Here is a 19,482-nt window from a genome sequence, read left to right on the forward strand (position 1 = left end):
AGAATATTACATGAAAAATGTCGGCCATGTTTTTTTTCTCTGCTTCGTCATTGTGGGCATTCGTGTGGAATTATCCTGTTAATTTAATGAATGTTTCAAAACTCTTTTAAATTGTTAATATTGAATTGTGAAAATAAAGATATATAATTAAATTTTGGAGCTTTTTATCTAAAAAGTGTAATAATTTTTTTCGCTTATATATTTGTGTTTTTTTTTCATCAAACTGCCAGTCACAGGCAATATAATGATTTTTTATGACATAAGGTCTCGCTCTTACTTGTATTTACAAATTTAGCTAGTTTTAGAGGGCAAAGGTCGCTTGTCTTAGACCTCATTGTATGTAGCAAGCCCTGAAGACTGTTCAGAGCTTCGGCTGGGCGGGTACATATTATCACAGGATTGTAAGACATGTTTATTTTTTCTTTTACCTTTATAATTCGTTTACTTTGAAATATAATATTAATATTATGGATTGCGTTGTTATATTATAATTTTTTATCTGTATTCTGTAGATTCGGAACTAGCCTGTAAGAGATTGTTGTGCTTATATAAACATATACCGCTTACTTATGTTTTTAATCTTTTTTTTTATGGCTCCCGCTATAGGAGGCCACTCGTACCCCTAATTTGTTGGGATCAGGGTCTTTGTTAACAAATAAATTTTTCAAAATTTTATCTTTATTCCTCACTCACTTTCATACTTCTCAATTTCTTTTATTCTTACCTTTTTTCCTTCACAACTTACTTACTTACTTGCTTACTTATGTTATAGGCTCTTCAATAAATGTAAGCATTAGGCTAGTTATAAAAATAATAATTAAATATTATAATTATCACTAAGTATGCATTTAGTATTTCGACTAAAGAGCTCCTTTGAGAACTGATTTATGTAAAACCTTACCATGGTTTTAACAATAGTAGTCAAAAAAAACCGTGGAAGTTTTATAGGAAACATAACCCTTTCATTGTGTTATCGGTTTAATATATGTATGGTGTAAAAGTTGAGGCAATGTCTGGTCTGAACTGGTCCTTGTTAGATTCTACGTTCATCCTCTTCGTGTCCAGGAGTTTAAGTTCTTCACCGTAAACGTTAACGTGGTATTCGATCTTGTCGAAGTAGAGAATTTCGATCTCAAAGTCGATCTGTAGCGTTGAGAACTGGTAGCAGGCGATGTGTTTAGCAAGACACAGCCTCTTAAGGTGGATGGTGGGTATTGCGCCAGTGGGTTGATTACAACGGAATATGATACACGAATACTCGTACGAAGCCATGATTGTGAACTGTTGGAGTTTATTATAGGTCACATTATTATAGGTCATATTATTATAGGCCATATTATTATAGGTCACATTATTATAGGCCACATTATTATAGGCCACATTATTTTAGGTAGTTTTATTATAGGCCACATTATTACAGGTCATATTATTATAGGTCACACTATTATTCGTTAATTTTGTTCATTAATAGGTAGCGGATGTCGCTGGATTCGTGCAGCGCATGATTAGTCATCGGGGCGATTTTTGAGGAGGTTAGGTTAGTTGGAGGCCCACTCCAAAACTTAGACATCCCTTAAAGGTAGAAACTTGTTTATGGATAGTGGCAATTCTTTATAATTAATGCGCAAGTTGTGAATTATATTTGATTGTATCTTGGGAATCGAACCCGGGATCTACGATTGCAATTCTTCCCTGATCTCTACCGCTGCTCGCAGTAGATATTTTACCTCGAATTGCCGGGTCCACGCTGCCGTTCCTGACCGCATACACGACAATAGACTATACGTCTCTACAACGGTAGAGTTGCTACCTTCATGCAAACGTCATCGTGCTACTGAAACGCGAGTGCCCAGAATTTTTAAAAAAAGAATTCACGTACTCCTCTGTTCCATGAGACCCTAGGCTAACAACTTCAGCAGAATCAATTGTTAATCAAGCTATTTTACAAAAGGGTCACGTTGACGTGTTATTAATTAAGATATTTTGGAAAATATAGATGTTTTTTTACAATTTAAGACATATACAATGAGACATATATATTTTTGTATGTATAGATAGTGATGGAAGATGTCAGTGCTTACGTTGTAAACGGCGCTCCTACTCTTTGCGACCTGGGGCTCTATGGCTGTGTGATCAGTGTAAATTTCGACCCTCGTCTCCTCTGGGTCGCAAGGACCGTATCTCTGCACGTTCGTTAGACCTGAATTAAATATAAAGTGATTATTACTAATCGGTGTAACATAACTCCTGAAGATGCCCGTAGAGGGGTGAAACACGTGTTGAGTAATTTGGCGGTGGCGGTTGTGTGATTCGCATTGTTTGCCGCATACGAATTTATCAGCAGGCTGGCGGGCGGTGCACTTTGTTGCACGACTACCACTGCATGTGCGGAAATGGCTAAATATTGGTCCTTTTCTTACTTAGGATGGACTTTCGCAAGGTAACGCCTGATTCCATTAAATATTTAAATATAAAGTATCAGAAAATCGTGGAAAAAGTTATATTAATCATCAAAGTCAAAGCATCTTTTTTATAAATTCGTTAATCAACATAAAATGTCGGCATTATTAGCCCTATAGGAAGCTATTATCGGTTGGGAAGATTCTGTTGACAACAACAGTAGCTCTATACAAATACAGTTTTGTAAAGAGTACTTCACATTTAATAAATTGCTGTGTGAATTTCGACAACATTTACTTTTACGTATTAATCTCAGTATAGCATTCTTGTATAGAATAATACACTTTTTTCCAATAATATATTTAATATTGGTTTTTAATCTCTCCAGTGGCATGTCTGAAATTGTTTATGGTGTTTTATTGTACATAAATACAACTTGTGCGATAAATGTAATACGTAAATATCATTTGACCAATGATTTTACTTGTTGTGCAAGTTATTACTTATGTAATTACATCATAATTATAGTATTTAAATAAATACCTTATATGCGTATAGCAAATTAATTTTTTATAGCATTTGGTCCCCTGCCCACTAGTTCTCTCTGCATCACCTTGGGTTAACTGGTAAAGAATGAATATAGGCATTTAGTTCGCCTTTACAAAATTAAAAAAAAGGTTAATAAATAAATAGTTATATGGCGCAAAATCTATCGGGACCCTCCCAGTTCTTAAAAATAAGATAAATCGACTTATATAATGGTGTAACTGTAATAAGATAAAATGAAAAATAAAATGAAAAGAGTACTAACGTCTCCTCATTATGACGTGGTTGGGTGCGAGCCTGGTGATGGCGGGTTTGCCGATCCTCTCGATGTTGTTCCGCACCCACTGGTGGTACATTCCGTAGTCGAGGAACCGTGCAGGGGAACCGCATCCAGGTCCGTGAACGCCGAATCCTATCTGGGAGAAATCAATCATCATTTATTCTTACCTTTATCATCTTCTCTATTAACTTTTACTTATCCAGTTTCTCTATCAAATATTCTCATATTGCCATTTGTTGAAATCTTTCAACCTTGGTGAAATGTCGAAAATTGTACACAACAACACTCGTTTTGCGTCGTTTCGTTTTGCATTTTTTCGAAGTAACTTCGCTGCCTAATCAGTACTAATTTCCACTGACCGTCGTTAGATTTTCGAGGTTGCTTTGTTTTGGGTTGGAGTGTTTAAATTTTTTTAATTTCCTTTTTTCTAAAAGATGGCAACACTTTTGTATCTAATTGCGTCATGTCATCGAAACTCGGGGATTCCCTTTCTGACTAAATTTACGCAATTTTAATACAGTCTTATTTTAACTTTGTTTTGCTAATTTTAGAGTCCAGTTTCAATTATGTAATGTTTTGTGTTTTTTTTAATATTATAATAAATTTGTATAAATATTTACGCAACACGTAAACACGGTAAACAGGTAAATATTTTAATGTTTTTTGAAATGTTTACTTTGTTCAATTTTTTTTTAAAAGTAGTATCTCCGTTACCTTGGAATTTATTGTAATAATTTTATGAAAAGTGGTTTTATTTTTCTTAAATGGCAACACTACTCGACTCCTTCATTCTTTTGTGACAACTTCCGATAAAAGTATTGATTGAGATTGGTGGGGTTGAAACAGCGTTTTGATTACCGAGTCGGGAGCTCGGTCACTCGGTCGATAACTCGTGGAAACTATGCTAGTTGGCCTAGAAGTTTTTCTGATACTATCTTCGATCTTTACATGGTTGGCTATAGAAAATCACTTTGCGTCGTGTTTTTTTTCGAACGTAACCACCACGCAGTGAGGTATTGGTGTACATACATTTATATTTCTTCATGATCATCATCATTAATAGCAGCCGATAGACGCTCGTTGAATGGCCTCCCTTAAAGAACGCCCTGATGATCGGTCTAGTTCTGCCCATGGTAACAAGGTTAGGCCCTCCACCATGTGGATCCAAGTTTATGTATATACATAATTTTTTTGAGCATTTCGAAAATGAATAAAATCGGAACGTCTAAATATACATTGTTCCTAAATGAGGAGATCCGAAAACGAATAAAAATAACCTAGACAACCTAAATAAATAGCCCGGCTGATTGGTTGAAGTGGCAATGACGTAGATCAGATAGCCGCCAGTTGTGAAAGACAACATATTAAAGATCACGGGAAGTTTGTTTATATACATTATTAAAATTATTCTATTTTTATTATTAGATCACTTCTTTAATTTCAGCTGTCAGCAGGCGTATGGCCCTAAAATAAATAAAATATATTTAAAAAACTTTTAAGTTAAACGGTTTTTTGATACCCATATTGTGGTGGTTGTGGAAAAATATGTACCTAGTCCGCCATATTGGAACGGCGTCCATCTTGATTTTTAAATTTTGACATAATCATCGTGTCTTACTAGTGTAGCCCTTTCATTTGATACCCATATTGAGGGGCTTAAGGAAAAATATGTAATCCGCTATTTTGTATCGGCGGCCATCTTAAATTTATAATGTTATTGATTTTATTATATTATATTGTCATCTAAATTAAATGTGTGTACCAAATTTCAGATCAATCTGACAACGGGAAGGTGCTTAAATTTCAATTTCTAATTTTGATCCAAATAAATAAACAAATTCCGTACGGGTCGAACTAAATAAAACCGTTTAATAATTAAAAAATATATCACAAGGCACAGGTTAAGCTGAACTGCGGTACGTATCTGAGTATTTGCCATTATTGGTACATTTACATATGTAATATCTTGTCTGTAATAATTTTATGTACAACCATAGACAAATTTCTCTTTCTCAATTCAATTTGTACAACTAGGAAGAAAAAAAAGAAATAGATATGTTCATACCAGCATCCATCTATTCTCCTGTTTCATAACAAGGAAGACGCCGCTCTGCCATAAGCAACCACCGCCTTTTACTGCTTTAGCGCACACCGTGTATTTTGGCCAGATACTTTCCACGTCCAACTGGAAATAAAAAAAATATATGTATATAATCTGTGAGTGCTGTGCTGAGCATAGATATTTTTGAATAATTTACCGATGTCAGTTGTCAGAAACCTTTTAAGCGGGAACCATTTCGACAACCATGCGATGTAAAAATAATCCGAAATCAAAACTATTTTTAAGTATCTTTGTTGTTTGTGATATATACCGAATCATATTTGATTTTGATAAATGAAGATTTGTTTTTATTTATTTATTCCGAGGTCCTTCATAGTGAACAGATTCATACATAATATGGATATCTATACAGATAAATAAAATTGTAATGTCTCTTTGTAATATTAAAATAATCGCTTTTTACTACATGCATTTGTGTGTATATATATATATATATATATATACATATACGGTACGTTACATGTTTAATCGCATACATCTTTTCGCATACAGCTTTTTCTTATAAAGAGCCTTTTGGTTAATTGGAAAAGATTTGTTATTTAATTGAAAAGTGGTTATTTTTATTAGAAGTATATAAATGAAAATAAAAGATTTATGCTTTACCATTTACTTTGAAAATTTTACAATTTTACTTGTTTTTACTTGTCATTAGCTAGATCCACAAAGTTATTATTATTATATATATTAAAATAAAGCAATAACAGTGTGCAATTTTAATAAAATAATATATTTGTGGACTTGTGTTAGTTAATTAGTGTTATTATTTTTAAAAATAAAATAATAACTTTTTGGAAATTCTGGTCGTCGTAAGACAAAGGATGCAAGACACTTCCAGTCGGTCATAACGGAGATCTATGGTTCATCAGTGGACTTCATACGGTTGAAATAATGATGATGGCTTAACAGCAGAAGCATTGCCTTTTGTCTGTTCACTTTAAAAAAAAAAGATATAACAACTTACCCCAGTTCTACGGTAAAAGGATTTACACTCTTTTGTATCGACGTACTTCATCTTGTAGAATTCAACGGTAGAGCTCATGCAATCTGTAATGATAATGCATGCTATAGTCTGCGAGATAGTGGTAGTCCCCGACAGAGGTATGTGAGCGATGAGGCGAGGCCTACCTCGTGTGCCTATCTCATGGGCCTACCTCGTGTGATTATCTCATAGGCCTATCTCATGGGCCTACCTCATGTGCCTATCTCATGGGCCTACCTCGTGTGCCTATCTCATAGGCCTATCTCATGGGCCTACCTCATGTGCCTATCTCATAGGCCTATCTCATGGGCCTACCTCGTGTGCCTATCTCATGGGCCTGCCTCGTGTGCCTATCTCATAGGCCTATCTCATGGGCCTACCTCATGTGCCTATCTCATGGGCCTACCTCGTGTGCCTATCTCATGGGCCTGTCTCATGTGCGCCCTAGCGCGTTTCACGAAACGCACATGAGATATTAAGGAATAGACAGCCTGAAGTTTGTCAACCTTGACTTCCTAATGTCTTTAAAACAGTTGAATAGTATCGATAGTGTCTACAGAATTAAAAAATCGTTATGTATAACAGGATTTAATGCAGCGAAGTTTTATTTTAGATAAGGGGTCGCAAACCCAATTGAAAGTCCGAGTAATTTTCTAAAATTTATAATTTTTTGCTAGTCGTAAATATCTATTTAAATGGTGCATTACTGAAATTATTATTAGTAGTTGAATTTAAATATTAAAAATTAATTATTACCCAGTTATAATATCAAAAACTGATTAGTTAATACTGATCCTTGTTTTAATTTCATATTATTTTTTGATACATTTCAAGAGCCACAAATAAACATTGAGAAGGTTCGCAAGTGACTTGCGAGCCGCAAGTTGAATCCCCCTGCCCTACATTTTCCAATATATTGCTTACCTTCTCCTATTGAAACTGCATAGAACTCAGGTTTTTGAATTATGCTCGGTGGCGGACAGATGGGTCTGAGGTCTGGAAAATCGTTCAAAATATATACTAAGCAATACGATGAATGAAATTCAACTTGAAAAGCGATTCTATAGTAATTATTTCAGGAGATCTCTTTAGTTAAATTACTTTTTGGTGGATATGTATCTCTTTGAATCTTACTATGTATAAGGACACGAGCACAAACCATACAAAATGTACTCCAGTGATTTAGTTTAATCCTTATAATTATTTCTAACGTTTACAGATGTCGCTTTAATCGTTTTATTCTTTCAAGCAGTATTAGAAAATGTGCAGTGTTTCAAGCTTGTCATAGCAGGGAACTTTTTAACGAAAATAATTATTGCACGTAATATTTTATTTTCATGTAATATTACTCATTCTTAATATCATTCGTTCTTCTTCTTTCACTTCATATAATCTTTCGTTCATACCCATTGTTTTCCGTACATTTAGTTCAGCATTTTTTTAATACCTCCGTTTTTGGGACCCTTCGTTCAAAGGAACATTTATGACAAAATTTTTAATACGGATAAATGATGCGAGGGATAACCCTCGCATCATTTATCCGTCTCTTTATCACACATTCTTTTTTCTTTTATCCATCTCAGTCAGTATCCACTCTTTCATTCCTTTTCATACTTTATTTAATTCCATACATCTTCTCCTATGTTTATTGGGGGCCTCTCGTACTTTCCCCGTCTTGAGTACACAGGGAAATTATAACTAAAACAATTTCTTCACAAAATTATTTACTTCTATCTATATGTCCAGCGCTGGACGTCCCACAGTTGGATAATGATTACAAGTTATGAAGACGTCTCTTGTTGAAATCTTTCTTCTTGGGTATCGTAATGAGGCGATTTTCTGACAATAACAAAATTTTCCAGTATTTTGAGCTTTGGCAGCTCATCGGAAGAGAACTGATACTTTCGTTCCATTCCGGATACAATCTTTTATAATTCGCAATTTATTTATTAATTATATAGGATTGTTACTGCTCACATACAAGTTCTTAGAGTATGGAATATCTCTCTATAGATAACTTAAGAGATGGCCTATGCCTTGCAGTGGGTTTCTATGGATTGAAATAACTATGAATCTGTATTTTGGTTTTTCATCATTATCTCAGCCATATCACCGCCACAGCTGGATATAGGTCACCTCAAAGTCCAGTAAGACCTGGTAGGGTGTGGATCGTGTTCAGCATCTTCGTGTGTATAAAATATCTCTACATTACAGTAATTAATTTTAAACAATTAAAATATTTTACAACGCTGTCACGTCGACTTATAAAGGATGATTGTTTTTTTCCCTCCGCTATTGGGGTTCTGTCGTACCCCTATCTTTGGGAAGGACCGGTTTTATTTCTTTTAACTTTTTTTCACGTTACTTTTATTTGCGCGCTATTCTTGCATTCTTCTTATAATATTTCGTACTTCATCTTTCTTTCCACATTTCTTCTGTCTTTCTCTTTCATTCGATATCATTCATTCCTCACCTCATTCATCAGTTTTACATTTCTTTATATTATTTAAAACATTTTGTTCTACATACATTATATTTTTGTTTTGCTTTATTTGATATTTTATTGTTGACACATGTTTTTTTAATTTTTACTTGTACCGATTGCTTTTTCTGCAATTTTCCTGCAAAGATCGAGGTATGATAGTCTCTTTTCGTCCTCCTTTATTAGTGAGGCCATTAACTCCTCGCAGATCATCATGCCTAACCGGAATTCGGTGTCGCCCCAAAGTCCTCAAGATGATTGGTTACAGGTGTAAAAGATTTTAATAGATGAATATATAGCTCAATAACCGTCAATCAATGGTTTCAGAAATAATAACGTAATGGAAAAATCTTAAGAAGAAACTAATATGAAAATTCATGTCATTATCAAAATTGATTATTAAACGTTTTTATTTAGTTCGACCCGTACGGAAAATTAGAAATTGAAATTTAAGCACCTTCCCGTTGTCAGATTGATCTGAAATTTGGTACACACATTTAATTTAGATGACGATACAATATAATAATATCAATAACATTATAAATCTAAGATGGCGGCCGATACAAAATGGCGGATTACATATTTTTCCTTAACCTTATTGAGGGCAATATGGGTAGTAAATGAAAGGACTAGTAAAACACGATGATTATGTCAAAATTTAAAACTCAAGATGGACGCCGTTCCAATATGGCGGACTAGGTACATATTTTTCCACAACCACCACAATATGGGTATCAAAAAACCGTTTAACTATAAAGTTTTTTAAATTTTTTTTATTATCTGTTCCTGTATACTTTGTACTGAAAGAATTTCTTAGCTTGTCTCATTTCAACAGATACTTATACGATTTTTGCTGACAAATTTTCTCTATTTTCACTACTATGTAACTTTTACATCTGCAACGAATCAAAATATATTTCCAGATATCTTATATTTATGTTTACCTTGTTTATGACTGTACACCTTTAACTGAATCAATACGAGCGAGCTGTACGTGTTTTTCCGGAAGTCCGGATGGTACGTGTAGTCCTGAACATCATGTCTTGGACCCGTGCAGTTGTGGCCTAGGATTACTTTTGTTCTTGCTCTGGGAACAAAGAATTTATTTGTTAAAAATAATCTATATACTAATGGCCATTTTGATATATATAAATATATATATATACACACACACACACACACACGCATATATATATATATATATATATATATATATATAATTGTGTTCTTCTTTTCAGCCATTGGACGCCCGTTGACATAGGGTTCTCCTGAAGGTCGTCGCGATCACCGGTCCTGCCTTGTCCTAGCAACTACCAGAGACTTTAACTATGTCATCTGTCCTGGTGGGGGAGACCTGGACATCGGAGGATGTTATACCGCGCCCTTCTCCAACTCTCTTAGCATGGCTTTGGCGTCTGACTTGGGGTGATCTGCCGCAAGTAAGGAGTTGTTGGCCACCGCCGTAGAAACTAAGGTAGTATGTGAAATAGCTCAAGAAGACCGTGGGGTTTTAGCCTCTGGGAGTCAGGCATATCCCTTTCATTGCCTCCGCAGCGGAGGCGTATCCTATGTAGGAAATCTTCACGTTAGAAAAAAAAATGGGCGGCCTAATGAAACCAGGTCTATCGGCTCGTGGACGTGGCTCTGGAATCTTTCAGCCTAATGGAAGTAGGCCAAATATTTGTGTAAACTAAAAGTGTCTGAAAATATTTGTACTGTTTGAATTACGTCTGTGTATTATCTATAGTTTAACTGGGTCACAGGTCTTACGATTTTGAACTTACAGATAACATATCAAATAGGTATTGACGTCTAGATATAAGATTAGTACAAGCTCAAGTTGCGTTACTTAGCTTCCTCATTCATGTAATTATCTATTTACTTTTTTTTTTCCTCTCGTACCCCCTATCTGGTGTGGGACAGGGACTTTTTGTTTACATATATTTAATTTTTCACAATCTTTTTTATTTTCTCTCTTCGTTTATGCATCTTATAATCTTCCATTCGGTATTCATTCCACATATCTTCTTTCATTCTCTTTCGCTCTATGACCTTCCATTCCTTTCTCGTTACACTTTAACATTTTATTTATTTTGTTGCTGTTTGTTTTACATTCTTTTTATTTTACATTTATTTCACATTAGTTTTATAATATTATTTATTTACAACTTACTTACAATTATTACTATTATAACTAATTTTTTTTTACAATTTTATTAAACTAAACTTTTTTTAACTTTTGTTTTTGTAAATTGCTTTGGTAATTATTGCTCTACAAAATGAAAGGAAGTCTTTCTTTGTTGTCTCTTCTTTAATGAGGGAGGCTATTTATCTATTTACTAGTGAGATATAGTTTAAGACAGGAAAATAACCACCGATCAAAACTGAGTGATGCACGATTATAAAGCTGCATATACATTAGGGGGACTGAAAAGTAATGACAATTTCTTAAGTTAAATACACACAACAACATCTTTAGTAAGTTTTTATTTCTAATCAAACAATATATATACCTTCGTTATAAACAACCTTTTGTCGTCTACAAATTTTCAATGCCAGAGCAGTAAAAATCAATAGGTTTTTCTGTAAAATATGTCGACAGAAATGACATTACTTTCCGGTCCTCCATATATATACGTTTGTTTCGAAAAAACATTGCCAAATTTTCCATTAAATGATCAAATATATTTGTTTTTTCGTTCTTAGCTTATTTATGTTTATTTGACATTAAAATTTGTTTTTTATTGTAATATTTATTAAATTAAAATTTTTCAAAATTTTAATAAGTAATTCATTGTGTGTGTTTCGCCACAAAAATTAAAATTAAAATTGGTTCATTCAGTAAAAATGTTGCTCACTCCTGGTATAAGATAAATATAAAATTAATTTATTAAACATTGGAATTTTTAACAAAATTCTTATTGATCGTTTATTGTGTATTTATTTTTATAATCTATTTTATTTTTGACTACGCATCGCAAGCTGTTATAGTCGTGGAGAAGAAGCACGAAGAAACTCCGTCTTTTAACAAAATTTAAAAATACAGATTTATTATTAATATATTATAGTCTAGGTTAGGAATGAGCAACCTTTTTGATTAACGGGCCAGTTAAAATTTATAATTTTTACAGCGGGCCAAACATTTAACTCAAAAAAAGTGAACGAAATCAACACAAAAAAATTCCACAGATATCGTGCATTCGTTTTATAATTGATATAATTTTTATTTGATATTATTTATATTGGTATTACAATTTTAAACAAGAGAGAAGCAAGTAACTCGTTCACAAAAATCGTGTCGGTTTAGTATGTACTATCATTTCATTGTAGTTAATTTTATAATAATATATTGATGGGAGGAATTTGATAAAATAAACTCTATTTTACAAACATGCTTAACAGGCGAGCCGCGTGTTGCACATCCCTGGTTAAGATAGGTACCTCTCTACCTGATTTCCAAAAGGACTAATATAAAGTGGCCTATGACGGGAGTGGACATCCGACTCTGCTCTTGCAGGTCCATTATCCAAATTCCAGAATCTTAAGGCTACAGTGGCTGTTCTGTACGCCATGTGGCCTGCCCATTTTCACTTGAAGATACCAATTTGCAAATATGCTGTAACTTTTGTTTGTTATAACTTCGTCTTTTCAGTGTATAGACGCCAATTGGAAGGCATAGGCCTCCAAGGATATTTTTCAGGGATGTACCACAATTATCACGTTTGGCAGACTGGTTGGTGATGACAGTGAGTTGTGATACACAAAGGACGTTACTGACCAATCTCTAAAAAAATGTCTGTGAACAGTGTCAATCCTATATAATTAATACACAAAATGTGAATTATACAAGACGGTATCTCTGAAATAGAACCTATAATTATTCCGTTGTTACCTCTGTCCGGAGAATACTGTATAGCAACTGTTCTCAGAAAGCTGGTAAACAGTTAATAATTTGAACCAACCTCATATAAAAAGAATGTAGCAAAACTAATATAACTTTTAACTAATATTTTTCCGTAAATTTTAAGTTTAATAATAAACGGCTTACTAAAGTCGTATATACAAGAAGAATATATAACATAAAGTAGAACCACGTTAGAAGAATATTTTTTAAATATGATCCTATATAAACTTTTTTATTTATATTATTTAAGCTTTTAAAAAATAGTAAAACTCACCTGAAGTCCACTTTCGGCAAGTTCGCGATTTCAATGGCCGCTCCAACTACAAGTTGCTTTGTTATTAATATAACAGGCGATGATGTGATAATGCCGCCTGTTAGCAATAAATAATCAATATATTTATTACAAATAACTTTATAATTGATGTGTAGTTTTAAATTTATTTATTAAAATCTATATTTCACAGACATTAGCGTTCGTGCCGTTGTTTTTACAATTGCGTTTAATGTTGCTCACGGTTTTGCATGTTACAGTGCTTAAGTACGTTTACTAACTTAAATTGTACATTTTTTAAAACTAAGTTGAATGCAAGTAAGAAATATGTATAAATATGTATGTATATGTATATGTGTATATATATGTATATATATTTATAAAGCGACGACATTATCACAAAAAAGAATTTATATTTATATAAATGATTAACAATTAGCATTGCTAGTTTTTAAACAGAAGATTTAAAGTAATATTTAGGACAGATAAACAATAACTAGAAGCGCGCGAAAATGCTAAACGTCAAACTTTTAAACATGGCCGTTAAAGTATTTACAGCTGTTCAATATTAATAAATTCAGCTGTTCAATATTAATAAATTATATTAATAAATTCTGTTTTACTAAACGCATTTCATTCTGACATGTATGACACACGGTCATGTTTAACAATGTTCTAAAGTAAATAATAACAAGTACTTACGCAACGGGAAAATAAGTAAACCTAGCCATGGGTAGCTTTCAATATTCGTTGGACCCTCCTCAACATCTTTATGCGGCGAGAAGTCAACGCCACATCTGTTTACTAGCGTCTTCGTGTCGTTGTCTGCAATTATATAGATTTAAGTTTTGTTATTTCAAATACACCAATGCCTCGCTTTGCGTCGTTTCGTTTTGCGTTTTTTTCGATGTTGCATCGCTACTTAATTAGTACTAATTTTCACTATGCGTCGTTAGATTTTCAATATTGCGTTGTTTTGGATTCGAGTCTATTTTTTTTTTGAAATTTTCTTTTTTTTCCATAACATGGCAACACTTTTGATTATAATAGCGCCATGCCATCAAAACTTGGGGATTCCCTTTCTAACTAAAAACAACGCAATTTGTATACAGTTTTATTTTCACTTTGTTTTGGTAATTTTAGTTTGTTCAGTTTCAATTACGTAGTGTGTTGCACTTTTTTGAAAGAGAATAATAAATTTATATAAATTTTTACGTGTTGTTTCTGGTTACAAAAAAGGTATGTATGTTTCCAATTTATTTATTGGCAGAGTTATACTATTTTTGTTTTTTAAATGTTTACTTTGTTCAATTTTCTTTTTAACAAGTAGTATTTTCGTGACCCTGGAACCTAAAACCTGAATCTTCGATCTTTACCTACATGGTTTGCTGTAGAATAACTTAATTCACTTTGCGGCGTTTCAATTTGCGTCGTGTCTTTTTGGAACGTAACCACGACGCAAAGTGAGGTATTGGTTTAAATTCTTTTGTCCAAGATTCTCCTTACTCCTTATTTCAATTTGATTACTATTTATTGTAAAAAAATATGGTTCACTTACATGCCGGCCTCATTCTTTCTTGCGCGATTTTTTCCTTTCCTGTAACTAATATGATTTTATTTATTTATTTCAGGCTAACATATACCAATAAGTAATAAATATAATCCTATCGATACAGAAGAAAGTCGAACTTCGCTTGGTGAATCTATATCAGACTAAGAAATTACATTTATATAATTGAATATACTTTTACTTAGGTTGCTTTTTCGAATTTTGAATCTCCGTAGGTGTTTTATAAATAATTATAAATTGGTTTTATATGTTTCTCATAGTTTTAATTCGATTAAATGTTATTTTGTTTTTTCGAGTCTCGGTAAAATATAAGCTGAAATTAGCATCCTTTTTCTGGGCTTAATGACTCCAGGCAAATGAAATACATTTCCTATTTCATCGAGTGCAATAAAGATTTATTTTATTAAAATGTAAATATCGTACGTCATACTTTCTAAAAATCACGTTCTACGGTAGCTGATGATACGAAGCAAGAAAGAGGATATATCGTACATTTAAATTTAAATATTATAATGATAAGACATATTTAAGGATATACTGCAAGTCACAAAACATTATGACGGTGATTAGGAACTATTATCACGTTAATATTTAATAACATTTATTGTTTATTTTTAATCTTCAACGCGGTCATTGGCATAAAAGCCAACGTCCTTTATTATTGTTTACGTGAACTTTATAATCTGTTTTATATATACAAAGATTCGTTCGTTTATGAAATCTATAAATTAAGAATGATATATATAAATTTTATCTTACCGCAAGTTGTTTTTAAATACATCTATCCCCCGATTTACACGGTAGATACGTTCCTGGGAAAAACGTGTAAATCGAAAATTAAAAATTTTCAAGTCAAAACCGTGTAAATCGAAAAGCTTGCAGAAAATGCATAATTTTGCTATTTAACAGTTGTGATTTTTTTCAGTATTTTTAGATGTACACAGAAATAAAAATCCTGTTTTTTTTTATTTAATTACAAACATTAAACAGAAGAACAAAAAATAAAACCAAAGGTGTTTTATTATCCTTTATCACTGTCAGAAATTACTCCTCTTTTTTTTTCGGAATCGAAGGTTCGAATTCACTTCCATCACTGATAGTTATTTGTTAAATATTTACATTATGAGAGATGGTAATAAAATCGGTTATTAACAATTGCATCGAATTTTTTGTAAGATCTTTGTAAACTTCTTCATATTGAGCCAAGTCAGGACAGCTCGGGATTCCCCGTGAAATGTGTATACAGCTTGTTCAATCACAGTAGCATTTAGTAGAGTGCGATAAAAACCAAGAAAAACTTATTTCGAAAACCGTGTAAAAGCGAAAACGTGTAAAACAAGTACCTTGAATCGGGGGATAGGTGTAATCGCATACCTTTAAAGTGTGATTGGTTATAAATATAAAGAGACTTTTCTGAAACTCTATTGCAATGCAACAGGCTAATGTCTTGACAATACAAAGTCTACAGGCACAGATAGTAAACAATAATTCATATTGTTTTAAATACTATATTAATAGGAATTTTGTAATCGCTATTTCTAACTTTATTATTATTTATTATTTCTGAATCCCTTGATTTTTGTTTAGGGTATACCTTACAGTAATTGACAGCAAATGAGCTGATATTTTCGCCTCTTTAAGCGTTTATTACCTATTTACAATCATCCTTTGTATAATATTTTAAAATATAGAAATGCGTCAGCGAATTTGAAAATTTTACCGGCTTCAGGCGAGTGAATGCGGGTGAGATTTTAGTTTGATAAAGCCGTAAAAGCCTTAAAGGAAAACAGCAAAGAAAATTATTGAATAATATTGAAAGTAGGAGTGGTTCAAGCAAAATGGTTGGCCAGGTAAAGCGGACAGACTGTGTTTTCCGTTCACTACAGGTAATTGACGTAATAAGTCGGGATCTCATGATGTAAACTCTTCGCCGACACCATGAAAACTCAAACACTAATTCAGAGCGTCTTTATGTTGCAGTGTCAGAAAATATAACGCTGTTATTCGCTGTTAGTGTTATTCGATAGCCAATTGGTCTCGTCGGAAACGAATTTGGGTCGTATATCACAGGGAATGAAAACCGTGATCACAGCAGATAGCGTAGTTGCTGGAGTTTCTTTCACCACTTCTTCTCCCGGCTCGACAATCGCAATCGACCAAGCTGAGGTTTTGCCGCCTCGGGCGTCCTTGTGTCGGAATGCTTACTCCATTAAACGTCGATCGAAGAAATCTAAAAGGTCGACGGCTTTCTAATCTTGTAAAATAATATGTATCGGCCATAGCCGAAGCTTTCAAAACGGCTAGGTAACTTCTGCGCCCTGACATCTCAAACCCTCGGAATAAACAAAAGCCATTAAAACAGCGATAGTTTAGTCCAAAAAAAATCTCATTTTTCATTTTTGTTAGTTTTAGATTTTTCATTTTCATTATATATTTGTAAGAATAAATGTCATAGTTGTAAGATTTCTAAGCAAATGTATGTTTAAAGCAAGTAAAAACATTGTTTCTTTTTAAGTAAATGCGAATCACACAACCGCCACCGCCAAATTACTCAACACGTGTTTCACCCCGCCACGGGGCATCTTCAGGAATTATGTCGATTTGCATTGTTTGCCGCATACGCATTTATCAGCGGGCTGGCGGACGGTGCATTTCATTGCACGACTACCACTGCATGTGCGGAAGTGGCTAAATATTGGTCCTTTTCTTACTTAGGATGGACTTTCGCGAGGTAACGCCTGATTCCATTAAATTGTTTCTTTTTTATTTTCACATAAATAAACATAAAAGAGATGTACATATAAAATCGCTAAACTGTTTAAACAGTTTGTTAAAAAAAATAGGTGCTATTGAAACTGTTATTATGAAATTATATATTAAATTATATTATTATTAAACTAGGATACATTTGAACTGAAATTACCTAGCACCTTGTTGATACACTACAAATAAAAATATATATCACATCTATAGGTCTTTTTTACGGCTATGTTTTGTAAATAATTTTACGTACTGTGGGTTCAGACTCGAAATAAAACACCACTGGTCACCCTACTTTAACACAAAATATACTTTCGCTTAGTCCAAACTTCGCTTCCAAATCGCTCAAAAAATCAGTGTCCAAATAACGTACCGAATAGTCACATTGTATCACTAATCGTAGATTTTAATTTTATAACTCAAAAAACAAAACTGTCTACATGGGGAGTACACCTGATTTTACTACGGACAAGGTTCTAGTAAGTTCGAGATAGTACTCGGTTAGAATATCCGAGAACCGTACACAAAAATCTATAAATAACTTCAAGGTCGCGCGTGTTTACGGCACTTTTTAATTCTAGGGTTCCGTGTTTATTGTTTAAAAGATTCCGTAATTCGTGCTTTATAACAATGATTAGTATTTATTCAATCTTATCTTCGGATTTATTCTTTTTAAGAAAGGTTTTGTAAACAGATTATGTCACAGATAATAAATAATAAAATGTGGATTAACTCACCTGAAATAGCAGCAAGCGATAAATATAACACAATCAATATGTTACATGTCATTTTGAATATGTATATTCAATAAAACTTTACCAAAATTAACACTTTTTTAATCTATGATATAGCCATATGCTATGTTCACAGCTATAAGCGAACAACTCTGTTGCTGCTAAGCATAATGTGATGCTCTTGGAACTGCGTTTGGCCATCTGTCAATATTTATAAACAGTCAAACGATCTGGAATTTTGTTGAACAATCATTGAGAAGAATGGCCGTTGAGATGAAACATTGCTTGATTCATCTCATGCCTTGCATCTGCGTTTTTTATTTACATTGTTAAAATCGAATAACTTATTATAACACGGTATAAATTTTTAAATAACAATACTCCGATTATTATCTATGTATTTCTTTATAAGTATATTTATTTTGTTTAAAATTGTAATAAGAAAAATAATCGTAACAAACTAAAGAAAATTTATCTAGGTTACTTTCTCAAACATTTTTGTGATTTTTATGGGACAAAAATTATTATATTTTATTTCCATTATGTTTGACAATAAAAAAATAATACGATTTTCCTTTAATAAGAATGGGTTGAGAGTTGAGAGGATGTGGTACAAAAAACTGTACCGTTTCTGAACTGTCAGAAAGAAAAATATTACTAGATATATTATTCCACGTGGATGAAGTCAGGGGCAGTTTTAACATAAAATGTGTACACATTGTTATATCTAAGATACTTCCTGACTGCAACAATGTAAAGATAATGTATTAAAATTCAATTTATGCGTATTATATGTTTGCGAACAACACAATATGATCACCTTATGTCATGTCTTAGGAATAAACCACTCTTTTTCATTTTATTAGCTTTTCTATGGCCTCTCCTTCTGGGGAGCTCTCGTACAAACCCTGTCTTGGGTTTACAGTGACAGTTTTATTTTTATTCACATTCGTTTTTTATTATCTCACTCTTGTATCCTTCTTGGTATCTCTCACTTATTCTTTTTTTATCCGTCACATCTTTCATACTTATCCGTTCATTTATCGTTCATTCCTTGCCTCTTATCTTTCACCGCTCGTTCTGGATTGTTACTTTACTCTTTTCAACTTATGTGTTTATTTACTTACTTGACATTTTGTCACATTCTTATTTCTTATTTTTATTGTAATATATGTTAAACCATGTCATGAGATTGGTTGGTAGCGAAATCATCTTGTATAAAGTCATGAATCGGAAATACTATATATTTTTCTGTTACATTTCGATAGGTGAATAACAAAGTAGTACAAAGTCAACCGAAAGATAGCAAACAATTATTAATTTTAGTATTAATCTGAATTTTGAAAGCTTTTTCTTACGATATGATTATTACGTTGATTTCTGAAACATATGTTTTTTGACTCTTATCGGACGCCACGTTTCGTATGCTTAATT

General features: G+C 32.9%; 1 protein-coding gene across 1 annotated transcript; it reads right to left on the bottom strand.

The window, feature by feature from the left end:
- Positions 1 to 978: 978 nt before the first annotated feature.
- LOC137924532 (uncharacterized) lies at positions 979 to 14,555 on the bottom strand. Its single transcript, XM_068767921.1, has 10 exons — positions 14,543 to 14,555; positions 13,687 to 13,809; positions 12,988 to 13,084; positions 9,754 to 9,896; positions 7,252 to 7,323; positions 6,310 to 6,392; positions 5,292 to 5,411; positions 3,212 to 3,362; positions 2,082 to 2,200; positions 979 to 1,281 (listed from the first exon to the last, which is right to left on the bottom strand). The coding sequence occupies exons 1-10, from the start codon at positions 14,553 to 14,555 to the stop codon at positions 979 to 981; spliced, it is 1,224 nt and encodes a 407-aa protein (XP_068624022.1).
- Positions 14,556 to 19,482: the final 4,927 nt, after the last annotated feature.

The sequence above is a fragment of the Battus philenor genome, unplaced genomic scaffold (genome assembly GCF_028537555.1).
Source record: "Battus philenor isolate CCGP_79_NKW_IND1 unplaced genomic scaffold, ilBatPhil1.0.hap1 SCAF_24, whole genome shotgun sequence".
In the NCBI taxonomy this organism is placed as follows: Eukaryota; Metazoa; Arthropoda; class Insecta; order Lepidoptera; family Papilionidae; genus Battus; species Battus philenor.

What these genes read in the sequence shown, in the direction of transcription:
- LOC137924532 (XM_068767921.1), bottom strand. An exon ending in GGTGTACAGTCATAAACAAG is followed by an intron (nt 7,324 to 9,753) that starts GTAAACATAAAT and finishes ACGATTTTCCAG; the next exon opens with ACCTCAGACCCATCTGTCCG. An exon ending in CCACGTCATAATGAGGAGAC is followed by an intron (nt 2,201 to 3,211) that starts GTTAGTACTCTT and finishes TATTTAATTCAG; the next exon opens with GTCTAACGAACGTGCAGAGA.